Here is a 25,348-nt window from a genome sequence, read left to right as displayed (position 1 = left end):
GAATGCTGCCTCCTCAGCATTCCTGACCCTGACCGACCCAGAGTGCAGAAGAGCTGATTGAACCGGGGACCCTCTGCATGGCAGCACTGCCACTGAGCCACAAGGAGAGTCCAATGAAAAACCTGCTAAAACTGCAGGGTTTTCTTCTTGGGTGAGGGGCTGTTTGGACTCATAGTTCCTCTTTCTCCTTCTTCTTCCAGTCTGGAACCAGAACTGGGATCCTGGCGGGCCATCAGCCTTCATTTACAACCACCCAAGGATTTTTTCCTCCCAATATTGTTTGTTTGCGTTCACTGCATGTTCCCTACATCATCCAATACAGTACATGTCTTACTCCTTAGCACAATTGTCTGAAGGGAAATGGAAGCAGTATCTGTATTTGGGTATTGCTTTTGAAGGCTCCTATCACTTTCTGGAATATCCAGAATAGCGTAGATCATCTCTTGGGCTTACCATGCAAATCTCAGTGGCTACGAGATAGCAGAGTCTATTGAACCATTTCACATAAGCCTCCAAGTTGCTGGTTTTCTTCTGGTCAGCAAAACAAGGCTGAAATAAGCAAAATAAAAAATAAAAAATGTTACCACAGTTTGGTTGGACACCCGGTTCCCACTGTGCATAAATCAGAAAGAACTTTGATAAATATCATTTACAGATCAATGGGGGGATACCTGTAGACTTCCAAACACACTTGGTGCTGTATTTTTGCATTTGGATGCATCAGTTCTCAGTCTGTCTGAGAATTTCTAGTAGCTGTTATGAGCTGCATCACTTTTACAGAACAGGGACCAGGGACTCAGAAATTCCCACAAGTTGTATTTCTTTTCATTTAATTCATAGTATGCTTGCAAATAATCACTAGAGGGCAGCAGAAGATACTAAATCTTTTATTTATAAGCATTTTTCTTTTTTCCCCCCTGGAAAATGAAATCTTTTTTAAATCAGGCTCTTAGTATCAGTCTGCATGCATATTGGACATTTTGTTTGCCAATTTTAAAGCTTCACTTGGTGTATTCTGCCTTTATAGCTAGGATTGAATGACAGATGCCCATTCCTTGCCACAGAATCAATATGAATAGAATAGTTTATCCCTAGAAATAAAAGGCCAGCATAGAAGCTACAGGTGATACCTTTTTATGGACTGACCTAGTATGTTTTTATCCAACATTTTTAAGAGTCAGATTCACTTCATCAGGTCTAAACAGTTAAGGAAATTCTCATAGGGATTTTAATTATGACTTGCCTATTGTGTTCTAATAATGGAGAGACAGGACTTTTCGTCATTGTGACTCTGTGCAGTTATGAGCAAGGATTATCACTGCATGATTCATACCTTGGTTATGGTTGTGTGTCTTGGGACCTTTTGGGAAGGGAATGCCCACCCAAAATGTAGGTAAACTTATGTGCATATTATTTTTTGTTTTGATTGGTTATTTTTCTTACATAGGTAAATCAAGGTGATATACAGAAACTAGGCAATTAATTAAATTCAATACACAAATAAAATCAAAATAAAAACAACACAACATATGTCAGAGCTTATATGTGCGTACATTTACCCACAGTAAGAACATAAGAAAATGCCATACTGGGTCAGACCAAGGGTCCATCAAGCCCAGCATCCTGTTTCCAACAGTGGCCAATCCAGTGAGCAAAAGCATTTCTGGGAGCAGAGTTGGAGAGAGGTTTTGCACCACCATCAATACTTTTGCATTTTCCAAAAGTACATGCATACATTTTTTTTGGGGGGGGGGGGGGGGGGGAAAATCTGCGCACAAATTAGCAGGTGCAAAAGTGTGCAGGTAGTTTGGGTGGCGGTAATTCTCAAAGGTAAAGTATTCGTACGTTCACCTTTGAAAACTGGTGTAACCTATGCAAGCATCTGGTTTAGATTTTATGTGGGCTGTTTTAGAAGTTAAGGAACTATAAGATACAGCCTGTATATTGGGAGGTTTACAAGAAGCTGATGGTGATGCTGCTTCCACAAGTCTGGAGAGATTTCTGTCCTCACTACAGAGGATATCAGCAGTTGATTTCTTGGCCTTACTGCAAGTCAAAGAATGCTTTATGTTTGAGTTTTGTTACTGCTCCCTGAAGTTGGAGAAGGGCAAAAGCTGTTGGGGAGCAGCAGCTAACTTCACACCAAGACTCCCAGCTACAAAGGAATACAGGAAGACTAACAGCTCTGCTGCGATGGTGAAGACTCTTCTGCTATCCTAAGGTACTTTTGCATTTATTGACTACTACTAATCAGTATCTTGCAGGGATTCACAAATTAACATATCAAAAGGACAACATGATACATGAAATCACACTTTATAAAGTAGAAATTACCTACTAACATTAAGAGTTAGTCAATTGTATGTGATGATAACATCTAATTCCATCATATAAAACTGAAATGCATCGCCTGCAAGCTCAACAAGGATAAAGATTGACTTCGCACCCATGCCAACATTCCATTCTATTCGTCCCATTCGTTCCATTCGTCCATGTCCCAGCAACCAGCTGAGGTACTATGTTTCTGACAAATGAAATGCATCCTTGGAAAACCAGGACTTGACTGCCCTAAGAAACTACTGGTAATCCTCCTGGAATCTCACCATCTTTGGGAGATTATTCTAGAGTTTTGAATCAATAATCAAAGAAGCTCCCTTTCTAGTTTCTTTTGAAAGTACGCCTCCCAGCATGAGGAAACCATGAGAAGACTCTGCTGCCAGGATCCCCAATAGATTATTGATTGGACTTTTGATTCCCCAAGGCGTGGGATAAAAGACTTCTTTTCGTGCTTGGTTTAAGAGGACCAGAGATTTATTTATAGGGCCAGACCCGTCTTGTAACTTCTATAAAAATTGTTAAAAAGTACTTGAAAATTAAATGTTATAAGAGGGTCTTCAATCCCCTTCCTATTGAATCGTTCTACCTGATCATGTAAGCCTCTGTGGCAGCTTTAAAAGCTTAGTGGAGACACCATCAGGTACAAGATCATTTTTGCTGTAGAAATAAATATTCCCAGTGACTATTGACCCTTGCTGTATGGCACTCAGCCCAGTCAATGATCCATTCTTTAAGGTAGAAGTCACCATCAATTATCATAAGTAGCAGACCTAGAGATTGTCAGAAGCAAGCTAACAGGCCGATGTGTTCAGCAAAGCACGCAGTTTTACCTTCAGCTGTATGTACACCTTTTTGTGCCCAAATGTTACTCCCAATGCAGCAAGGAGTTTTGTACACAGAAAATGTGCGCATATAACCGTGCATCCTGCCCTTCTGTGGAAAAGCTATGCAAATAAAAGCATTAACTATTGCCCCCTCATCTCTCCCCCCAGTGCAGAGAGGTGTCCTGGCTTTACTCGTATTTTCATAGCGCTGGAAATTTTACTCCTGGTTAGAGGCGGAATAAAGTTTTCCAGGGCCTGCATCAGTCTATGGGCAGAAGCTGAGGTTCCCGCACCAGGGCCTGTAATCGGGGATTTATGCACAGAAAACATGCCGCACGCACACAAAGCACGTGTTGTGGCGTAAAATATGAGTTAAGTCAGAACAAGCGAGGTTAGGATGCAATTGCTTGTAACGACGATGCCATAACCTAGCCCCACTTTTATTGTTGCAATCTCTCTTTTATTTATTATTTTTTTTATAAGCACTTGATATTCTGCCTCTATCCATAAGGTAGGCCCAAGGAGAATTACATAAAATAATAAAGCAATGAGTACATAAGTAATAGATACATACAGGTATGAAGTAGATTACAAGTAAATATTTATTCATATTCTGCCTTTCAGCCACTTCAAAGCAGATCACATTCAGGAATTTGAAAGGAGTAAGGAAGCAGGTGCATAGGATATAAATTGTATATTTTTAGTTAAGTACTAAGTGAAACATCAGTTGGTGTTGCCCGGAAGTGGGTGAACTTTGTGGGCTTCTGGTGGGCAGCGGCTAGAGGATGCAACTCCGCTCTTGAGTCTAAGGAAAGGCCGGGCCAGGCTTTTACATTTTGTTTCTGGGAGGTGAGGCAACAAGCTTGCCGGCGAAACGCTAGAGGAGTTGGTTCCATATTTTATGGGCAGGGCAGCTGAAAGCGCCAAGTCTCGTGCGCATTAGTCCTAGATGAAGGCACTGGAGGGGAGTTCCCTCAATGGAGAGACGATGGATACACAGAAGACCAGCAGGAGTCACATTTTAAAACAGATACTCCCAGAGCTCTAATATCAGATGTCCATCAATGGGATGACAAGTGGGGGGAATCTCCAATGAAAAGGAAAATTCCTGATGGATCCCGTTTGCAGTTTTCCTTTTAAACGTTGCACAGAACACAATGGCAGAGTTTATTTCTAAGCAAACCATAAAAAGAGCCATTTTGAAAAGGCATTTGCCCTCCTGAAACGTGACTAAAAGTTTGCGCAGCTTCCACGGCGTGCGCGCTTTGTGCTACAGGAAAAAGAGGCGTGCCGGGGGAGGGGAGGCGTGTTTAGGTTAGGGGAGGAAAAACACCGTGCGCACGTTACCCTTTCAGATATATTGTTATGTTCGCCGGATGTGAGACCCGCTTGTGACCGGCGTCGCTCAACCCCATGACACCCGGGGCACCACCAGTCTCCTCCTGAAGCAGGGAGGCTGCCGCTAACGGATGCCGCCGAGACGCCGCCATGATCTGGGGCCTCCCATCGTGCGTGCGCGCACAGTGCGCATGAAGCCTTAAAGAGGCCATGGTGGGAAAGTCCCCGCGGTGCCCCTTGATGACGTCAAAGGTCTTCTCCTATTCAATGCTGCCCCAGCAAGAGGTCTCCTGCCTAGAGGCAGTGCTTGTTGTTGCCCCTGCGTACCCGATTGTCCTGCATTCCTGATTTCTCCTGCTCGTGCCTTGCCCAGCCTGCCTTGCCTTGTCCAGTCTGCGTCGTCCAGCCTTGTCTTGCCCGGTCCGTCTCCTCCAGCGTCTCCTGTGTATCCTCTTTTCTCCTTGGCCTGACTTCTTGATTCTGACCTCTTGCTTGGACCTGACCACGCTTGCTAGCAGCCTGCCCTGACCCTTGGCCTTTCTCAGAACCTCTAGCTTGCTGTCTGTTCTTAGCCCAGTGTGCCCTTCTGCCCTAGGGACCCACCTAAGTCCTGCCGGCCACAGGAAACCCAAGGGCTCAACCTGCAGGGGAGGCGGCTGGTTCAGGTGAAGCTCCAGTCTCTCCCGTTACAGGGCACGTTCGCCAGCTGCTGGTGTAGGCCACGTAGGTTCGCCTACGAGGCAGCGTCAAGTGCACCACAACCTAAGGGGCTCCCTCCCACGCCACTCATTACTTGTATGTGCACTGTTTTGCTTCCCCCCTTTCCTCCTTCCCCATTTCATTGCCCACCCAGACCCGGATGCTTTTACACATGGACTTTGCACTTCAAATTTCTTTCTTTCTCGCGTTTCCAATTAAAACTGCACAAAGCAAGGAACAAGTACTGTGAACGTGAATAGTTTCCCTTTGAAAATGTGCTTAACGTGTTAAAAGCAGCTACGTAGTCTGCAGCTACACGGACTATCTGCACTTCACGAGATAGGGTGGTTGTTTTTTTAAAGCCATGTTAATTATAGGCTGGGTTCCATCCAAAAAGTCAATGCCCTTTTGTGCTCCAGTCCCAAAGTACTTGGAGACACAGGCATTAGGAAAGTCACCACATAAATTCTAATTTCTTTCTCAAGGCATAAGAGAAGTTTATTTGTCAAAAGGCTTTTCATGAAGCTCAGCCGTATGCTTTGATGGAAGCGCATGCAACACTTTGAAAGACCAAGATTCTTTTCAGCAATTTCCCTTAACTGCAAAGTGATTCGGGTGTCCGTACAAATCCCTCTTCCTTTTCAGAATATATTATTTGCAGGGAGATTATTGAATAATATCGTTTTAGTTAAGCTAGCAATTTATTTTATTTATTTATTTATTTTTTGTTTTGCAGCTCCACCACCTCGCAGCAATAGCATTTTAATCCCCAGCTTGGGTTCTTATCACATTTCGTACACCGTGCGTCAATCATGACAGTCCCATTGTCCACGTCCACATACAAACCATTGTACTTCACCATACGAAAGCTCCACTATCTTGGAAGAGAAAAAAAACAACTCTACCGCTGCTAATTTCTAGCTTTTGTCAAGATGGAGAAAAACCTTCAAAAATATCACCTTGACAGCAGTAATAAGCTGTGCCTTACTTGCTTGAATACAGCTAGCACTATTAATTAATTTGTCAGGCTCAAATGGCAAGGGTAATTATGGATTTATATAACTGGAGACTCTGCTTTATTGAATCTTAAAACAAAACATTTAAAATATTCAGTCCCGGTGTTAACAATTAGCAGGAGCTCAGACAGATATCATACTTATTTCGGAGCAGGATTACAGCTCTGCATTTTTATTCTTAAAGCAATTTTTCGGAAAGCACAAAAGGAAAGGAAGAATAGCGTATAACCCAAACACCACAAAATGTGTGGCACTGTACTCAGGTCCTACATTTTAAAAAAAATGTATTGAAAAGCAAGTGTTATACTTTGGCTTTGTAAATGTTTTTACTTAATCTTCTTTTTTTTTTTTTTTTTTTTTTTAATCTTTTTTGGATTATAATTCATGTAATCAGTGTTTTGTTAATCTGGTACAACCTGCACAGACGATGGTTGCAAATCAGTAGAAACATCAGGTCCAAAACAAGAAAAAAGGCAGCTTCACGGGGACATATACGAGGCATTTCGGCGCTGAATATCTCCGTGTACTGTAACTTCCTTTGCCAACTGAGAGGCAAATCCGGCTCGATACCTGGGAAAGCCGACTTGATTTCTAGGATCGGTGTTTGCTTTCACATGGCCTCTCACAACCCCCACTTTCTGCTTGTAGACGATTTGAGGGGCACAGTCCTGATTCCTGGCAGCTTTACCAAATTAAGTCCTGCTCATTTACTCACCTCTGAGTCTGTAAATCGTATCCCTGGCTGTCCCCAAAAACATTTGTCTTGCAAATAACAAATTGTGGGGTAGATTTTAAGACCTGCGAACGCGCATCCATGCGCGCGCTACCCGGGCGTCGGGGCGCGCAAGGGGGTGTACATTAGTACAACTTGCGCGCGCCAAGGCCTGCGGCCTTCCCTCGTTCCTTCCCAGGCCGCTCCAATTTAGGATCGGCCTGGGAGGGAACTTCCCTACCCCCTAATCTATCCTTCCTACCCCTTCCCCCCCCCCCCCCCCCCCCAAAAAAAAAGTAATCTTACCTCTTTGGCCTGCCAGTACCCTGCCGGCACGCGATCCTCCGGCACAGCAGCAAATGGCCATTGTGCCAGAGGCCTCGAGCCCCGCCCTGCCCGTTTTCTTCGGCCCCGAGACTTACGCGCGTGGCCGGGACCTTTTAAAATACGCTGGGCTAGCAGTTGCATTTTGAACTTACCGCCAACTTTTTTCGCAACACCGTTCAGTTCATTTTTTATTGCCATTTCTATTTTAAAAAAAACCCAACACATTGAATTGTGGTCTGTTGTGTTTTGGATTTGGGTTTTTTGTGTGTTTTTTGTCTTTTGTTTCATGTCAGTTGTGTTGTGATGTCATGTGATTTTGGGGGGTGATTCATGAGGGTTCTATGTTGGTCTTGTTTTTAATGTTGTTTTGTGTTGTATTAAATGGGGAAAAGTAGGGTTGAGCCGTTTCTTAACTATACAATATGGTTTGATACATAAAAATTAAGTGATATAGTATTTAAATATAGATAATCTAATACATATTTAATAAAGATTAGTTTGTTTGAACTGTGGGATTTGTGAGCAATTTTGCATTCTGTTCTATTTTGTTATCTGTGTTTTTGATATTGAGGACATTGATAAAAGCATTTTTTTTTTGTTGTATTTTTCCTTCATGAATCTACCAAATTTGCCCAAAACGTTTACAAACAAGGGGGCGGTTGTAATAAAAGGGACCTAAATTTAACCCACTCTGAGGTGCCTAAAAGGTGGAATATAAATTAAATAAAATGATGGAAAATGTGAGTAAAATATGCACACTCGGTTTTAGCGAATGTCTTCACTGCTCACCCACTGAAAACGTGTTAACTCCCAATGCTGTAAGGTAATGATATGCAATTGCATTGGGAGCTTAAAAAAAAAAGCATGCTAACATAAAAATATGCACTTCTGTGAGCAGAATGTGCACAGCCTTAGGACGTTGGGCCATGCGGAAAACATGACCTGCACATATAAAACATGATTTGCGTGCATTAAACTGAAAAGTTTCACTCGGCAGCTGTAAAGTGACCTCAGCTGAAGGAGGACCGGGGGGGGGGGGGGGGGGGTGCGTAAGTAAGTGGTGAGTATTAGTGAGTGGGTGGGCTGGGGTAAGTGGGTAGATTTCCCCTGGCTTGGGAATCCCAGGATACTCCACTGTATACCAACTTTTTTTTTTTTTTTTATTAAAAGGCTTGAACTCCTGGTCACATTCCTGGGGCTAGCGTTAACCTATGGCGCTGTACTGATGTGGTCTCAGACCAGGGTTTCCTGGGCGCAGGAATCAATCCCAGACCTAGGAGACCAAAAGTCTAGGACCCCCGCCCCCAGCAATGCGATGCTGGCACAGCACCTTAGATTAACACTAGGCTAGGTCTGGATTTAAGATTACGGTGCCCACAGGCGGAGGACCGGGGTCGGGGTTCCTCCACCAGAAGTCAGAGAGCAGCAGAGGAAGTCCCAGTTTTTGGGAGCCTTCATAATTTGGTACTCTGGGCACATGCCTATGTTGCCTATTCATAAATCCAGCATTACACTTCGCACCAGAAATGTAAGTTATCTTTACTCCACCTCTGACTAGAAATTAAATTTACAGCATTCACAAAATGTGAGTTAAGTCTTCAGGGCTTTAATGCACCTCCCTGCACTGGAGAGGAATAGCTAATGCCTTCATTAAGATGGGATTTACATGGAAGGGTGCTAATGTTTGCACACATTTGTACTCACATTTGTGCACACACTTTTTGTGCGCTAAAATCCTTATTAAATCATGAGCAAAGTTATACACACAAATATAAGTAAACGTGTGTGTGCTCAACCTAGCTCGTTATTATATCGGCCCCCAAGGACAGTTAAATACCATTAGTTCTAACTATGTGCTAAGCGACTGCACAGCAGTGAGAACAGGGTTATGTTGATTTACATTCTTTGTAAATTAGTCCTATAATAAAAGTAGGCATTCTTGCCATACTTACCGTAGCAGAATTTTGTTTTCATTTTGTAATGTGCATCGCAGGGAAACATACCAAGGTATAAATCAAAAGTCAAAATCTCATACCTTGGTGCTATCCAAAGGATCCTTATGCACAAAAGCCTGTACAAATTCCTCAGGTCCTATGTGACTCAGCCTCTCCTATTAAACAATAAATAAAACCATTAGATTTTTGGAACACTGGTAAAATCTGTTTTAATTTAAGGTGATTTGTCCTCTTGAACAGTTCTTTGTTCGATAGACTAGCGCAGCCCTATGAGAAGCATCATAGAAACATAGAAAGACATAGACATGATGGCAGAAAAGGACCAAATGGTCCATCCAGTCTGTCCAGCAAACCCATGGTAGCATCTGCCATGCAGTGCAGGTTTCACCTATGCTTAATAGATTCCCAGTCTGTAAAAGTTGGGCCCTTGTTGGTTGCTTTTTGAATCCAATTCCTTGTTACCCCTTGCCTTTGAAGCAGAAAGCAATGTTGAATTGCATCAAAAGTATCAGTTTATTGGTCAAGGGTAGTAACTCTGCATCAGCAAGTTACCTCTATGCTTATTTGTTCCCCAGACCGTGGCTGACGGTCAGCCCCTGTGACATAGTGAGGGCAAAGGTAGCGCCGGCGCCATTTTGAATACTGGCAATACGGCCCAAGTGCAGGAGGTCGCTCCCGGACCCCCGCTGGACTTTTGGCAAGTCTTGTGGGGGTCAGGAGGCCCCCCAAGCTGGCCAAAAGTCCCTGGGGGTCCAGTGGGGGTCCGGGAGCGATCTCCTGCACTCGGGCCGTATTGCCAATATTCAAAATGGCGCCAGCACTACCTTTGCCCTGTTACATGGTAAGGACAAAGAGCCATCGGCGCCATTTTTATTAACACAGCCGATGGCTTGAGAGCGGGAGATCGCGCCGGGACCCCCCCACTGGACCACCAGGTAATTTAAAACATTTTAGGGGGGTTCGGGAGGGTGGGGGATTTGTTTTAAAGGGTCGGGGTGGGTTTTAGGGTTGTTTTGGTGTGCCGGTTTTCCTGCCCTCCCCCGATTTATGATTTTTCACGATAAATCGGGGGAATTTCTATTGTATCGCGACTCTAACGATTTTTGACGATTTAAAATATATCTGACGATTTTTTAAAATTGTCAAAAAATGATTCACATCCCTATCATCTGCATATATATGGTACTCAACATCAAGCTCTGCGAACATCTGACAGATTGGCGTGATGTATACATTAAAAAATGAAGCTGTCAGAGCCGATCCCTGGGGGATGCCAGTAGAGATCTTAAACAAATCTTTTTTCCTGCAACCTGTACCACCTCGTCTATCCCTAGGTCACGCAGGCATCCTAACAATATAAAATGATCAACAGTGAAAAACTATGTTGATAAATCTAACAAAACAAGAAAATATTCTGCCCCTGAATCAAATCCTCTCCTAAAAACATTGCACAATGATAAAAGAAGTGTCTCTGTACTAAGGTCTGATCTAAATCCATATTAATGTTGATCTAATATGTCATACTCATCCATAAAAACTTGCTTTTGTTTTAAAACCACTTTCTGTAGAATTTTTGTCACAAATGGATGTGACTCCAGTAGAATAAAGAAGTCACAGGTGGGGCAGATTTATTGTTTGAGGTTTTATTTTTATTCTTAATGTATATAACATTACATTTATTGTGAATCACCTTGAGATTCATTGGAAGGTGATAAATAAATGTAATTGTAGCAAACAAGCATCATTATACCAACTGATGAGCATCACCTTATTACTTAAAATTAGCCGAGCCACTGCTTTTCCATCCCATGCTGCCCCATTATTGTGGGACCAAGAGGTCAGTTTTTGTTAATTGCAATAATGTAATTTTGCCACTCAGCAGTTGGCTTCTACCGTTTTTTTTTATCATCTTGGGAAGAAGTCGGCTTTTATGGCCAGCTGCTTGGTGGTAATTTCATTATTGCAATTAGTCAAAATAACCTCTTGTCCTACAGTAATGGGACACCATGGGATGAAAACGCAGTGGCCTAAGTAGTTACAGATGATAAGGTGATGAAAGCAACCAATGTATGTCAATCGGTAAGGTGACACTTGAGCCATTTAGAACTAACTATTGAACTACACCACAAATTGAATGGAATGGACAGGGAGAGGCGTGGCGGCTTATAACCATAGACATGACAGATAGAAAAAAACAATGAATGGCCATAGCTGCCTCTGTACCACACTTCTAAGTGGGGGGAGGACCATGGTCAGAGATCTTGTTGCCACGTGGCAGTAATAACAACTGCTGCCTCTTATAGAAACTTGCAGATGCTAGTTTGTCATATTATATAGTAAAGTAAATGTAATGTCCAGGAACACCAAAAAGAAAATGCACTGAGAGGCTGGACATCTCTCTTATTCCATACCGAGTGGAATTTGCTGTAATATTTTGCCAGGAACACCTTTCAAGTCATTGGATGGACTTGTCTATATTTTTGAATTGTCATGTCCTATTACGAACATGGACATTATATTATAAAAGAAAGAGGAACAACTCTGTTAAGGTGCTAATCATTAAGTACCAATCAGAAGCTAGAAGCACACAATACCCAGAAAGGGACAGACTACTTTATAAAGAAAATACAAAAAGTATAACTGCACAATCATAAGGATATAAATATTTGTTCTCATATTTTCTATACCCACTTTACATTGTGCGATGGGCATTCAGATGCACCGAGGAGCAATGTTAATGAGGTAAGAATGGTTTAATATCTTTGTAACGTTCTCTGATTAAAAGTGCTATATAAATGCACAAATATTATTATTAGTGCTATAAAACTGGTTTTTCTGTCCTTCAAATCCATTTCTATTACATAGGGAGGATATTAATTTTCAAACAGCTCGCATAAGGAAGTCGGCAAAAACGTGTGGAAGCCACACCAATTTTTAAAGCAGATTTACATGCATAAGTCCGTATTGAATATTATCGCACCAAAGCTACCCGTACAAGACACACCCGTTACTTGACATGCACAAACTTTTCCTGAAAAGTTAAGTGCATGCTGCTGAATTTTATAAAGTATCCAGGGAAAGCCCAAATCCCTTCCCAGCTCCGCCTCTTGGAATTCCTCCGCCAAGTCCGGGCAATCTCACGTGCGAATGTTACATATGTGTTTAAAGTCACCGGCAGACTGAGGGGCCGATGCAATACAACGTGCTCAGCCAAGCGCACTGTTTAACCAACTGTCGGACGTGGGTTAAATAGGTGCTATTCCACCCCCTAATGCAATAAGGGGGTGGGATTAGCGCCTATTTAACATGCGTCCGATGTGGAGTGAATGAGTTAGCGCTCATCTCATGCAAATGCATGTAAATAAGGCTATTACTCATTCACTCCAAATGCAAAAAAATAAATGTGCGTCTCAGACACACATTTATCGCTCAGCTATTAACGCCTGCCTGGAGCAGGCGTTAATAGCTGAGCGCACTGAAAAAAAAAGTACAGAAAAGCAGAAAAAACTGATTTTCTGTACTTTTTTTTAAAGTTGAAAAAAGAAATTTAAAAATCCCTCTGCCGGCCGCTTTGAAGACAGACGCCAATATGCTCGGCGTCGGTTTTCATAACCGACCGGCTTGCAGTAATGAAAACCGACGCCGATAAAGTCGGCGTCGCTTTTCATCGCTGGGCTGACTGCAGTTATGAAAACCGACATCGAATTTATCGTCATCGGTGTCCATAACCGGCAGAACGCCGGTAACCGCGGGATCGCGTCAGCAAGGAGGCGCCATGCGTGCACTAAGAAAGCGGGACGCTGTAAAGTCAGCCCCCGCTTTCCGCAAATTTTATTGCATCGGCCCCCGAGTATGCGCATTTAATAAAAAGCCACCTCTGTGCATAAAATGCTGTTCCAGGTGCAGAGGCCTCTTGAAAATGACCTCCTAAATGACCGCCTGGCTGCTTGAACAGTGACATCACATCCACTTTAAGGACCTTTTTTTCCCCCCCTCCTGCATAGAGCTTTGGAGGACTGCTCATCTGGGAGCACAGTATACCACGAGGCCATAGGTCATTTAAATATAGCTCCGAGCTTGAGCAGCTACGGCCTCTCAATGCTGCTATTGATTAATGTTTCACACTTTTTTAATTTTCTAGCAGCCTAAACCCTTGGATAGTGCCCTATTGCACTGCTACATAGAAGCAGTTCTATTAACCTTTACATAAGAGAGCTGGCTCTAAAATTCCCTTATTTTGCTTATCTGATGAACGTCTGAGCTCAATAAAACTTTTTCAATAGCGTGAATGAGTAAAGGTCACTGCCTGTCTTGACGTTTTTTCTTTGTATTTATAAAACAAGGCACATGCAGGTTATAGATTTGCCTTTATTAAAGAACAGTGACACAACTAGCTAAAACAGCATTGGACTGAGGATGCATGAGAGATATAGGAGCTCTTAGTTTCAGAATACGCTTGCACAATAAATAAATACAAAAATAAAATAAACTGTTGCAAAATTGACCTGGGTCTGTAGCTTCCAAATCAAAAGTCTGTGCCATCAGCACTTGCTCATTCTAGCAATCTTATTTTGTTATGCTTTGGAGGGGCAATTTTGAAAACAATTCAACCATTTCCAAAGTCTGTGGATACTTCACACCCATGGAGTTTGTCCAGATTTTCCACGTATGCTTCAACTTTGAAAAATGCCAAGGGAACATTTGCACCTGCCTTTTCTGAGGGTACTTTTACATGGAAAATAACGCACATCGAGTTGAAAATTGCAATAAATATGCTGTCTGAAAATTGTGTACAACACTTCCTGGCCACTCACCCAGGGTGGGGAACAACAAAGGCTCTTTGAAACAGGGACAGGAATTCTCCTGCAGCAGGGCCACTGAGAAGGTTCAGAGTCCACAAATCAAACAATTAACGCAGATCACTGCAAAATGTGCGTACCAAACCAGAGAAAATGTTATGGAAGACATGACAAAACTTCAGCAACTGCAGGTCCCAACAATACAACAGTCAGGGCAAAACACAGCTTACAGTTCTTTCCAAGAGTCTCCAGATAAATTGTGCAAATATAGTTCTCATTCAGCTTCTCTTCACATTCCCATAAGTTTTCTACTGTTCAGCTCACAGAGAATGTATGGAGTCCTTCTTGAAGTTCCTCAAAGTACTCACAGATTAGCCCCACAGAGCAGATCTTCCCACTTGCTTCGGGTGCTCAGATGCGCCCAGGAAAACTTTCATCACTTTGCAGAAGAGGTCCTAACTCTTCCATGGATCCAAATGCTGGAACTTCATGCTAGGACTTCAGCAACTTTGCTCTCCTCCCTGGCTCACAGCAGAAACATACACCTAACCACCTAGACCTTTCTGGCTAGGACACCTTGAGACCTCTTTAAAACTCCTTCCAATGCCTTGTCAAAGATTCTCCCAACCCATCCTCTTTGGGGATGAACCCTTCTGTCACTCCCCACCTTAGCTCATATCTCCCATTGCTGGAAAATTCCACTTTTTAAAAGTTAAGCTCCATTTAGATAACCTTGAAAATGTGTCCTCTAGAAGTTTCATGGAACACAACCTTTGTGATCATTTTTATTTCAACAATGCAACTATTATTGTGACACTACTGTAATCACAAACTGATAAATATGATGTGAAAAATTCTTCAATTAAACAATAACATCATATATTTGGAAACCAAATTTAGATTGTTGTTGTGAACTGGAATCTCATAAATCGCTCACTCGTAGCATCAATAGCTTAATTCAAGCTTTCATCAGTCTTATTCTTGTAGACTGTGAATATAAATTTTCAATCATTGATTCCAGTTCCTCAGGGCGATTGGGACACAGTGAAAGAGTGTTTAAAGTTTTTTTTGGAACTACCTCTATATAATAAAATTGTTGGGGCTCTGTTTTTATAGCAAGTTGTGCATGAAATGCTTGAATTAAGCTATTGATGCTACGAGTGAGCAATTTATGAGATTCCAGTTCACAACAACAATCTAAATTTGGTTTCCAAATATATGATGTTACTATTATTGTGACTGCACAACTATTACTGTGACTGAACACACACGCTCGCAGCAAGCTAAAAATCTGTGAAATGGGGCAGTTTACGGAAGAAGGTGGGTCCTAATTTTGTAAATAATTTTGTCTAAGGGAAAAGGTGGAAGAAACCCTATAGGCCAGGGGTTGGGAACCCCCTGGCAAGTGTGCCAAATGGCGGAAGGGAAGACCTCCCTCCGTCTGCAGTGCCGTCTGTCTGCAAGTTTTGAAAATGTGGTGCCGGAATTTCAGTAATAAACACAGATCCCCACTATCCTGGTCTTGAGCTGCCTTTGATGTCACTGACATGACAAGTGAAGTGGGATGAAATAAAGCTGACATGTTCTCTTTTTTTTTTTTTTTTTGTTAGAATTTTTGACAAAACATGGAGGAAATAAAGTTCAGACTGTCATAGTTAAGAAGAGCAGATCACTGCAGGCTATACGGGCATATCAGCTCCCAGCTATGTATTCTGACATGCAAGCTGTTGGTTCCGTACAAGAAACTGTAAATGCAATTTCTTAAATCATCATAATGTATGGAATATTTCCAGAGATATATGAGCCCATACTCTCTGTTGTTTGAGGATCATCATTATGAGGCCCTGGGACTGTCAGGGATTCTTTGCTTTTGTGCACACATTTTGCAGTTTCTGTTTATTTAATATTTTTTAGATTCTTGTGTTAGTTTCTGTACGTGCTTCCTGGATTATTCATAGTTGTCATCAGAGGTCTTGGTTCATTTCTGGGAGATTTTGTGAGGAATGCAATAGTTACTGTTTGAGAAGCTCATCATCCCTGATGCACATATAACATCTTCAAAACACTGTCAGTGATTTCCAGAACCTTCTTCATCTAAGAATATCTGACTGAATGTTTTGACATCAGACCAAACCAACGCAAACGTTTTTTTTTCACAAATAAGAGCCATTTATTTGCAATATCAAAACATTTCCAAAACAACGTGGGGCAGATTTTCAAAGGGGTACGCGCATAAGATACTCGCGTAACCACCGAAAACCTGCCCCAAGCTGCCCCCGCGCGCGCCGAGCCTATCTCGCATAGGTTTGGCGGCGCACGTAAGTCCCAGGGCTTGCAAAAGGGGGTGTTCCAGGGGTGGGGCGCCGGGCCAGGGGCATGGCGGGGGCGGGACCAAGGCGTCCGGCACTGCCGCCATGCCGGGGGATGGAGAGCAGGCGCGCACAAGTTACGCCTGCCCAGAAGCAGGTGTAACTTCTTCGATAAAGGTTAGGAGTGAGATTTAGGTAGGGCTGGGGGGGTGGGTTAGATAGGGGAAGGGAGGGGAATGTGGGGGGATGTGGAAGGAAAGTTCCCTCCGAGGCCGCTCCGATTTCGAAGCGGCCTCGGAGGGAACGGAGGCAGGCTGCTCGGCTCGGCGTACGCAGGTTGCACAACTGTGCACCCCCCTGTGCGCGCCGACCCTGGATTTTATTAACACGAGCGCGGCAGCGCGCGCATGTTATAAAATCGGGCGTAGATTTGTTCGCGCCGGGTTGCGCAAACAAATCTACGCCCGCGCGCATGTTATAAAATCTGGCCCTCTATGTTTTAGTGGTGATTATATTTTTGTAGATGGTTTATATTGTCACTATTATGGTTTTTCTTTTTGGTTCCTTACAAGTGCCATTTTATATCATGCTGTTTGTTAAAAAAAAAAAAAAAAAAAGTTAATCAAGAATCCAACACACGAAAAGATTACACATCACCATGTTAATGCCAATAATTCCTTGAGCTAGTTACAGCATTGGTGGTACCGTGCCTAATGGGTTTTCAAGCTTTTGTAATTTGAACAGTAGAAAGTATTGCTGCTTACCAATTCCACATATGTCAACTGCTGTGCAAGGGCATAAGGATCGCTGCAGACACTCAGGATGTCCCTTTGTATTGACTGAGGTTTGCTTTTAAAGGCCACCTTCGTGTCAGAGATGGCACCATTCACTTTCATAATCCCTTCCTCCCCTGGATTAGGTGATGCCAATTTTTGATTCAATGTTTGCAAAAGTTGGTTTAAACTTTTCCAGCACGCCTGGGAAACGAAAAGACACCGTCACGGAAATTAATAAAACAACCTCACTAGAACACGTTTAATTCACCTCACAGGGATGATAACTTTAAACAGACGTGTGGGAGCACATGTGTGTGCGTGCGTGCGTCGGCCTGCACCTAGGAACGCGGCCATTTTGTAACACACGCACGTATCTGTGCGTGTGTTACAAAATGGCCGCGTTCCAACACCCCCTCCCGGAACACCCCCTCCCGGAAGCTGTTAAACCGGGAGGGGGTGTTCCAACACCCCCTCCCAGTTTAACAGCTTCCCTTCTCCCCTGTTAGCCCCAAACCTTAAAATCCCGCCGATCTGTTTATTTATCTTTATTTTAGAACTTGCACATCATCCACAGCAGAAGTAAAGTTACGCGGCAGAGCACCCCGGCACGCGCCTGTGCTAATTTCAAGGTGAGATCCAGAAACGCCCATGCCCCATCCAGACTGCGCCCTTTTCTGGAACTTTTCATTTGTGCACCAAGCAGCAAGTGCGCGGGTACTCGGGCAGCTCCTAAAATCTGCCCGGTGCACGCCGGCCTGGCTTGTGTGCGTATCTACCGGTTTTGGCACGCACGGGGCGTTTAAAATTCACCTGTAAGAGTAATCACAAAGTAATACCCTCTTCTTTCCCACTTCATTTCAAAGTCGTTCAGCATTTTTTCTGTTTGGTTATCCAAATCTGCGTTTACATAAACATGCACGATGGTGCCGCATGCAGGGCTATTTTTTTTTTTGCGGGGAGGGGGGGGGGGGTCGACGGCACAAGCACAATAATTGCCCTGGGTCCCAGCAGCGCAAGGTGAGTGATGTCACTGAGTCAGAGGTCAGAGTGCTGAGGGTAGGACAGGAATGAGTAGGGATCGCTCCTGCTTCTTTGAACTTTGGACCCCCATGGATGGGGTAAGATACAGTGAGAGTGCGGGTGGGTGGGGGATGGGAAAAAGCCCAAGGGATTTTGTTTTAAACTTTGGCAGTTGGTGGTGGTGGTAGTTTTGTTCATCTTTGTTCAGAAAACGAAACGTGAAATGCCGTTTGCATTTCCTATTTCCTATTTTTAGAAAAGCACATCCCCCTATTGCGGAGGCAATGCTCACGGACCCTGGCAGAAGGTGCATCAGTTAGCACCCAACAGGGACACTACCCTGGCTGACTCAAGTGCACATCTGTGCCAGGTTCCAGAGGGAACATCAGCCCATGACTCCCAGCAGCTGGATTATTACTGCAATGGCTCGGTTAAATGGGAAGGGACAATTAAGTGGGTTAAAACTATAGGTAACCATGATTTAAGGTGCATGGCTTTTTAGTCCAAGGAGGGCACAGTTTCTAATTAAGTTGGCAACCCAAAGGAGTAAGAGGAATCCGATAGGCCAAAAAAGACATTCATTAAATCTGCCTTTGGAAAGGATAATGAATGCACATAGGACCGGATTTCCAGTGGATTTAAGCGTGTAGAGGGGGTTACGTGCACTGGGTCTATTTTATAAAGGCCCAGCGATGTGCGTAAAGCCCCGGGACGCGTCTAAGTCCCAGGGCTTTGAAAAAGGGGCGGGGAGGGGTGGGGCTGGGTGGTCTGGGGGCGGGACAGGGTCAGAGGCTCCCGGCACAGCGGCCATTGCCGCTGAGCTGGGGGATCGTGTGCCGGCAGGATGGTGGCGCACGCAACCTGTGCCTGCGCAGAGGCTGGCGCAGAAGGTAAAATAAAAGTCGTGGGGGGGTGTTTAGGATAGGGCTGGGGGGGGGATAGGTTAGGGGAAGGGGTGGAAAAGTTAGATTAGGGGGAAGGGGAGTTCCCTCACAGGCCACTCCGAAATCAGAGCGGCCTGGGAGGGAACGGGTGAAGGCCGCGGGCGTCGGCGCACACAGGGTGCACAATTGTGCACCCCCTTGCCCGCGCGCCGACCCCCAATTTTATAAATCGGACGTCCATGTGTGCACGCCGGGGCTTCTTTGAAAATCTACCCCATAGTGTTTAAAAAAAAAAATTTCTGTTTGAGAAAAAAAAACAAACCGATTTCTGTCAAACTGATTAGGAGACGTAAAAATAACCCTGACCCCTTTTTTCCTCTCCTTTTCATCCAGCCTCTGATCATTAGCTGAGCGTTTTGGAGTGGCTCCCAACTTGAGCCCCTGGGCACAATTAAATGAGGAGGTAGGGGACCTTTTCTCCTGGGTCCCACTTAGTTTTACTGGAGTTATCTTTTTCTTTTCCTCAAGAGTCATGATTTTAGAAAAACTGCTCCAGCAGTTGTTCATTTCTATTCTAGCAAAGGACGGTCCTCAAACTTGCAGCAAATTAGAATATTTTCACAAGACGGAGGCACTGCAGTTTTACTTAATAAAATTAAACTAATAGAAGGCAGGAGGCATAATCTAGTTACAGCGCTGAACTACACTTCAGGATGTGCCTGGGTAGGAGTTCTAATCCTGCCCCATCGATGACCCTGTGTGACCCTAGGTTGATCTCATAGTCAGGGCCAGTGTAAGGGCATCAGGTAAACCTTCAGTCTTAGGCCCTCCTCTTTACACACCTGGCTACCAGCGGCAGCTCTGCCACGGCCTCTCTCTCTCTCTCGTCTGGCTCGGCATCCACTTCTCAATCTCCTCTCACCTTCTGCCAACTCCTGCATCTCCCTCTCTTTGTGCCCCTCTCTCTATCCCCCTGTCCAGCATATCTCCTCTCTTTTTTTCTCCCCTTCATGCCCTGCTCAGCACAGCAGCATCACCCCAATCTCTTTGCTCCCTTTCTGCAGTTCCCAGCATCCTCTCTCTCCCCCCAACTCCACCCTTACCTGCCCACCAAACTCTCTCTCTCTCCACCCATCAAGCACCCTCTCTCCACACCTCCCCCACTCACCAGCTTCCTTTCTGTCTTTGCGCCCCACAACTTCCCAGTATATATTCCCTTCTCCCTTGTTGTGCCATTGCTTTGAAAGGGGTTAGTCAGCCCATGGAGGTTTCTGGGGTTTTTGCTCCAATTCCCCCTTCAAATTTGGTGCTCTAGGCCACCACCTAGTTCAGTTAATGAAAGAACCCACTCTGCTCTTAGTAACACAGTAAATGATGGCAGATAGAGACCATAATGGCCTATCCAGTCTCATTTTAGGTACATGCACTTCTAAATTCCCACACACAAACCAAAACAAACTCCCTCCTCCCCTACGCCTTTTATTTGACTTCGTAACCCTTTTCCTATCACTGCCATCCACATCTTCCCAAGCATGTCCAAAACCCAGCACAGTGAGAGCCTCCACCACTCCTGCTGGGAGGCGTTTTCAGGCCTTGTCATCTACAACTTTGATTCTTACCAGACTAATATGTAAAGCCACCCAGGCTCTCTTCCATATCTTATTACCAAGTTTTGTAATAAGCCCTATAGAGGTTAGAGAGGGCATTGGTAAAAATAAGAACGCAAATTAAAAATAAAATGATCCGACCTCTCTATGATCATTGATTTTTTTTTTTTTTTTAACATGGGCCCTCCATATAGTTTAACCCATGCCTTCCCGAATTGCTGATTCAGTCATACCACTGCAGACTAGGGCTGTAACTGCTGCTCTGTTCAGGTTGCCCCAGTGCTTCATTATTACCAATAGTAACTTTCCTTCTCTGCTGGTTCCTGTGCTAGAAGTGTACCATGATACCATCCGGTCCAGGGATGACTGCATGCATATTTCTGAGCTATTAGAGGCTCTGAGGATAATTTTCAAGAGAGACTTCTGTGGCTAAAAACTGTTTTACATGGAGAAATGGCCTTTGACAAAATTACCCACCCAATATATTGCTAAACCTATGTGTTTATGTTATGCATGTGCATTAATTTATCTAGAGAAGGTAGAGTTCCTTGGGATAGGACAAGGAAGGGGTTTGCACTTAACTCGCATACTTTTGGATTTCCAAATAATGTGCATACATTTCAAAGGAAAAATTCTGCACATATTTTAGCGGGAATAAGTGTGTGCAGCTAAGTGTGATGGAATAATTTTGCAAGCAGACGTACACGTAAGTCCACTTTGAAAATTGGTGTAACTTATGCACAGGGTTATAACATTACCCCCTTTACAGATAAACAAATTCAAATTATGTTGCTTTTACTACAAGATATCCAAGTACAGCAGAAGACAGAATCTCCTGTGTGATGACTCTTAACAATCTTAGAGGGTGGGAAAATGAGACATTTCAGAGTCTCCTGATGTGGGATTCAGGCAGTGAGGTGATGCAAAACCACAGATGGCTGGGCAAGAATTAAGGGAGACTGGAATTACAATTCATTACAGTGTCAGAGGGAAGAGGGTAGCCTTTAGTTGTAACTAATAGCACCTTACATCTAAAATTTAGTCAGCAGCTTAGGAATTTTAATGCACTTCCTTCCAAGCCGAATAAGATCATTTCCCACTTCTGCTACAATGTTCGTGATGAACACTGCAGTGTCTTACCACTGTTATGAAATACTGATTTGAAAATGAAAATGCAGGCGAGCACATAGCCCTATGTTTACAGGATGCTGATATGGCTTTGTGATTAGTTAATCAGATTGTTCCATGTGAGTTCTGCTACCAATTTATAAAGCCTATTAAACAAGAATGGAATGGAGCCAGCCCTGTGAGAAGACATCTCAAGCATGGGAACTAGATTTTGCATGGAAATGCTTTATTAAATAGCGAAGCTGCAGTACAATAAAATAACATGGTTTCTGAAGTGAGAAATAAATGCATTTCTGATGTCATGTCATGCAATATGCTGTTTCAGAATGAATAACGGACTTGTAGCATTTGAAAGTCATTTCATATTAGGGAAACACATCTCGGAGGTGTTTGTGTCATGCTCTGCTGCTGATGTAGTCCCTGCTCCTGTATATGATGAATCTGTTGATGTATTTTGGAAGGAGTCTGCCGGGGAATGTGGTGAATCAAAAGAGGAGGAAGATGGGATTAATGACAGATGTGCAAACCAACCCAGTACGGCACCACTCTCTAGCCAAATAATGACTTTAATGTGACTTGATTCATTTTCTAATAATGCTATTTAATTTTGTAGCACTACCTGATCTATGCAGTGCAACGGTGATTAGTTTTCAAGTACAATAATACCTTCCCCACAGAGCCTATAACCTAAGTAGGTACCTGAGGTGAGAGGAAACAGCAATTTGCTGAAGATCACAAGCGATATCACTTGGAGAGAAGGATTTGAACCCAGGATTCACTACTTTCCATCCCATTGCTCTAACTACTAGACCACTCTTCAATGTTCCACAAGCTTCTCTCTATCCCGAAAGAGGGAAACTAGGACTTCATTTTGTAGTGGAGGTATCCATTTATCTTTTAGCTAATCTGGAAATCTAGTGGCTTAAGCACACTTCATGTTAATATACAGTCCCAGAATAAAACAACTTTTCTTTTATGGCAACTCATGTGAAACACATTTGTTGTGGATGTGGTTTAGAAGTTTTTTCTTGTTGTGAGGTTCAGCCAGCAAACACAATTTTTTAAAAGTAAAAAAATGTGAAAGACCATCATAAAAACAAAACAAACTTGTAGAATGTCTTCAGCTCACTTAACAAGGCAGCAAAATTAGATTTTGGTAAATGGATAAGGGGTATGTGAAATCGCCTGCATTAAACCATCTGTAATGCGTGATTCAAATGGTCCTGAATGTCATTCCCAACTTCTACTCTCCTATACCCTCAGAAGGGCACTTTGATCCTCCCAAGCTTTCTGTCCTCACTTCTACTGTCTTCAGTCAAACTAACTTGCATGAGACTTCACGCATTCAGCTGCTCTGGTCCTAAAATATAGAACAAGTTACCTCTAACACTGCACTTGGAAACCTGTTATCTCACCTTCTGGAAATAAAATGTCATAGCTCGGCTGTTTGCCAGGCCTTCCCTGAGAATCCACAGCTGAGACTCATCCTCTAGCCCCTGCTCACCAGAAGTATCCCTGACCATGAAGCCTACAAGGTCCACCCACTTCTGGGCTTCCTCTGCTCATCTGGTTCTTAATATCTCTCACATCACTGATTTTTAACTTACTTCTTAATTATATATTTATTTATTTATAACTTTTATATACCGAGGTTCAATTAACAGAATTAATTATCACTTCGGTTTACATTATAACCAGCAAACAACAACAGTGACAGAGTCTTGTCTTACATTGAACACGGTGGAAAAAAAACTTGGATAAACATAACAAACTACATAAAGGGAATAGGCAAAGTATAACCATAGTGAGATGTACTAGTAGGGTGAAAAAAACCGGTAGGGCGGGGAAGGATAAGGGGGAAAAGGGGATGAAAAATAGCGGTTTTGTTGCAAATAAATAGGATACTTAGGGAAGGCCTGGGTCGGGACAGATGGGAGGGGCTGATGCGGAAATGAGTGGTTATGGGAAAGCTTGGCCAAACAGCAAAGTCTTAAGTCTCTTCTTGAAGGTGATTGGACATATATGTGCAATTTATACCTAATGCACCCATTTCATCATTCCTACCCAATTTACTTATATTTACTTGCAATCAGCCTCCTATCTACATATCATATCTGTATATATATCCATTAAATGTCGTTACTTTATGTAATCTTCCTTGGGCCTACCTTTGTAAAAACGTGGAATAGCAGAGGCTTATAAATAATCGGGCGGATTTTCAAAGCCCTGCTCGCGTAAATCCGGGCGGATTTACGCGAGCAGGGCCTTGCGCGCCGGCGCGCCTATTTTCCATAGGCCGCCGGCGCGCGCAGAACCCCGGGACGCGTGTAGGTCCCGGGGTTTTCGGAAGGGGGCGTGTTGGGGGCGGGACCCGATGATGTAACGTTTCGGGGCGGGGCGGGGCGTTTCTGGGGCGTGGCGCCGGCCCGGGGGCGTGGTCCAGGCTTTCGGACCAGCCCCCGGGTCAGAGCACGGCGCGCCAGCACTCCGCTGGCGCGCATAGATTTACGTCTGCTTCTCGCAGGCGTAAATGTACGGACAAAGGTAAGGGGGGGGTTTAGATAGGGCCGGGGGGGTGGGTTAGGTAGAGGAAGGGAAGGGAAGGTGAGGGGAGGGCGAAAGAGTTCCCTCTGAGGCCGCTCCGATTTTGGAGTGGCCTACACATTCTTAAGCATGCACTGTGCTTTAAGAATGCAGTTGTCAAAAACTTTGATCGCAGGATTTTACATCTGTCTGTTTTTCTTACACTGAATTTCTGCCACTTTTCCACCGGATTGTGAACAAGCAGTGCAAGAAAGTTAAACTGTGATGTACGAATACATTTAAAAATATAGAAGAACAGGGAAAATTATTTTTGAAATTTGCAAAAAAAAAAATTTGTGCAACGGCTAAATTAAAAAATAGCTGTGGAACTGAGTCAACAGAAGCTCAAACATCACAATTAGCCCCAAGGAATGACAATGAAGGAATTCCAGCAGGGAGATACACTTCTATTATCCACTTTTAAGTGCTCTTGACTCACCTCATCGCAAGATGCCATCCTGTGAATCATGTCTGCCAAATGCCCAACCATCCGCTCATCATGAAAATCAGAGGGAAACGTTTCAGTCCATTCGGTTAACAGCTGCAGAATTTTGGGCCCACATTTTCTGACATGTGCCTGTGACAGAGAGAGGAAAAAGGGAACTGCATTAACAAGTTCCAACACTGAATGTTGGTATGCCGTGATCCAGGGACTATTCGTAGTTATTCTGGTTCCCACTGTGTGCACATTTGATTAAATAAGGCAGTAATATTTAATGACATAGTCCAGGTCCCTGGTACAATAGACTAGGTGCCTGGTACCAGCAGTTTGAGAGAGAATCTATCTCCTGGCCTAAATAAAATGTAGAATCCAAAGTTCCACAAGATATAGCTTGTGCCCAATTTTTTATTTTAAAAGATTTCTTACCCACCCATCTACCATTTTAAACAGGTTACAGAGCAACATATAAAAAAGAATAAAAAAGGCAAATGAAGTAGTAAAAAAATGTTATAAAAACATAAGACCAACAAACAGTCAAACCATATAATGGCAGTAATTTGAACTAACTCTATCAAAATAATGACAGAATCAA

At 43.5% G+C, this 25,348-nt stretch overlaps 1 protein-coding gene across 1 annotated transcript in view; it reads right to left on the bottom strand.

Moving 5' to 3' along the window:
- Positions 1 to 25,348, bottom strand: part of RASGEF1C (RasGEF domain family member 1C) — a 95,086-nt gene that overhangs the window by 17,573 nt on the left and 52,165 nt on the right. Inside the window, exons 4-7 of the mRNA XM_029584057.1 lie at positions 24,754 to 24,891; positions 17,081 to 17,293; positions 9,289 to 9,363; positions 454 to 549 (exon numbers count right to left, since the gene is read on the bottom strand). Of these exons, the coding sequence (XP_029439917.1) occupies positions 454 to 549; positions 9,289 to 9,363; positions 17,081 to 17,293; positions 24,754 to 24,891 (522 nt within the window). The remainder of the gene's footprint in view (positions 1 to 453; positions 550 to 9,288; positions 9,364 to 17,080; positions 17,294 to 24,753; positions 24,892 to 25,348) is intronic.

The sequence above is a fragment of the Rhinatrema bivittatum genome, chromosome 18, assembly GCF_901001135.1.
Source record: "Rhinatrema bivittatum chromosome 18, aRhiBiv1.1, whole genome shotgun sequence".
NCBI lineage: Eukaryota > Metazoa > Chordata > Amphibia > Gymnophiona > Rhinatrematidae > Rhinatrema > Rhinatrema bivittatum.
This window is presented reverse-complemented; position numbering and strand designations above follow the sequence as displayed.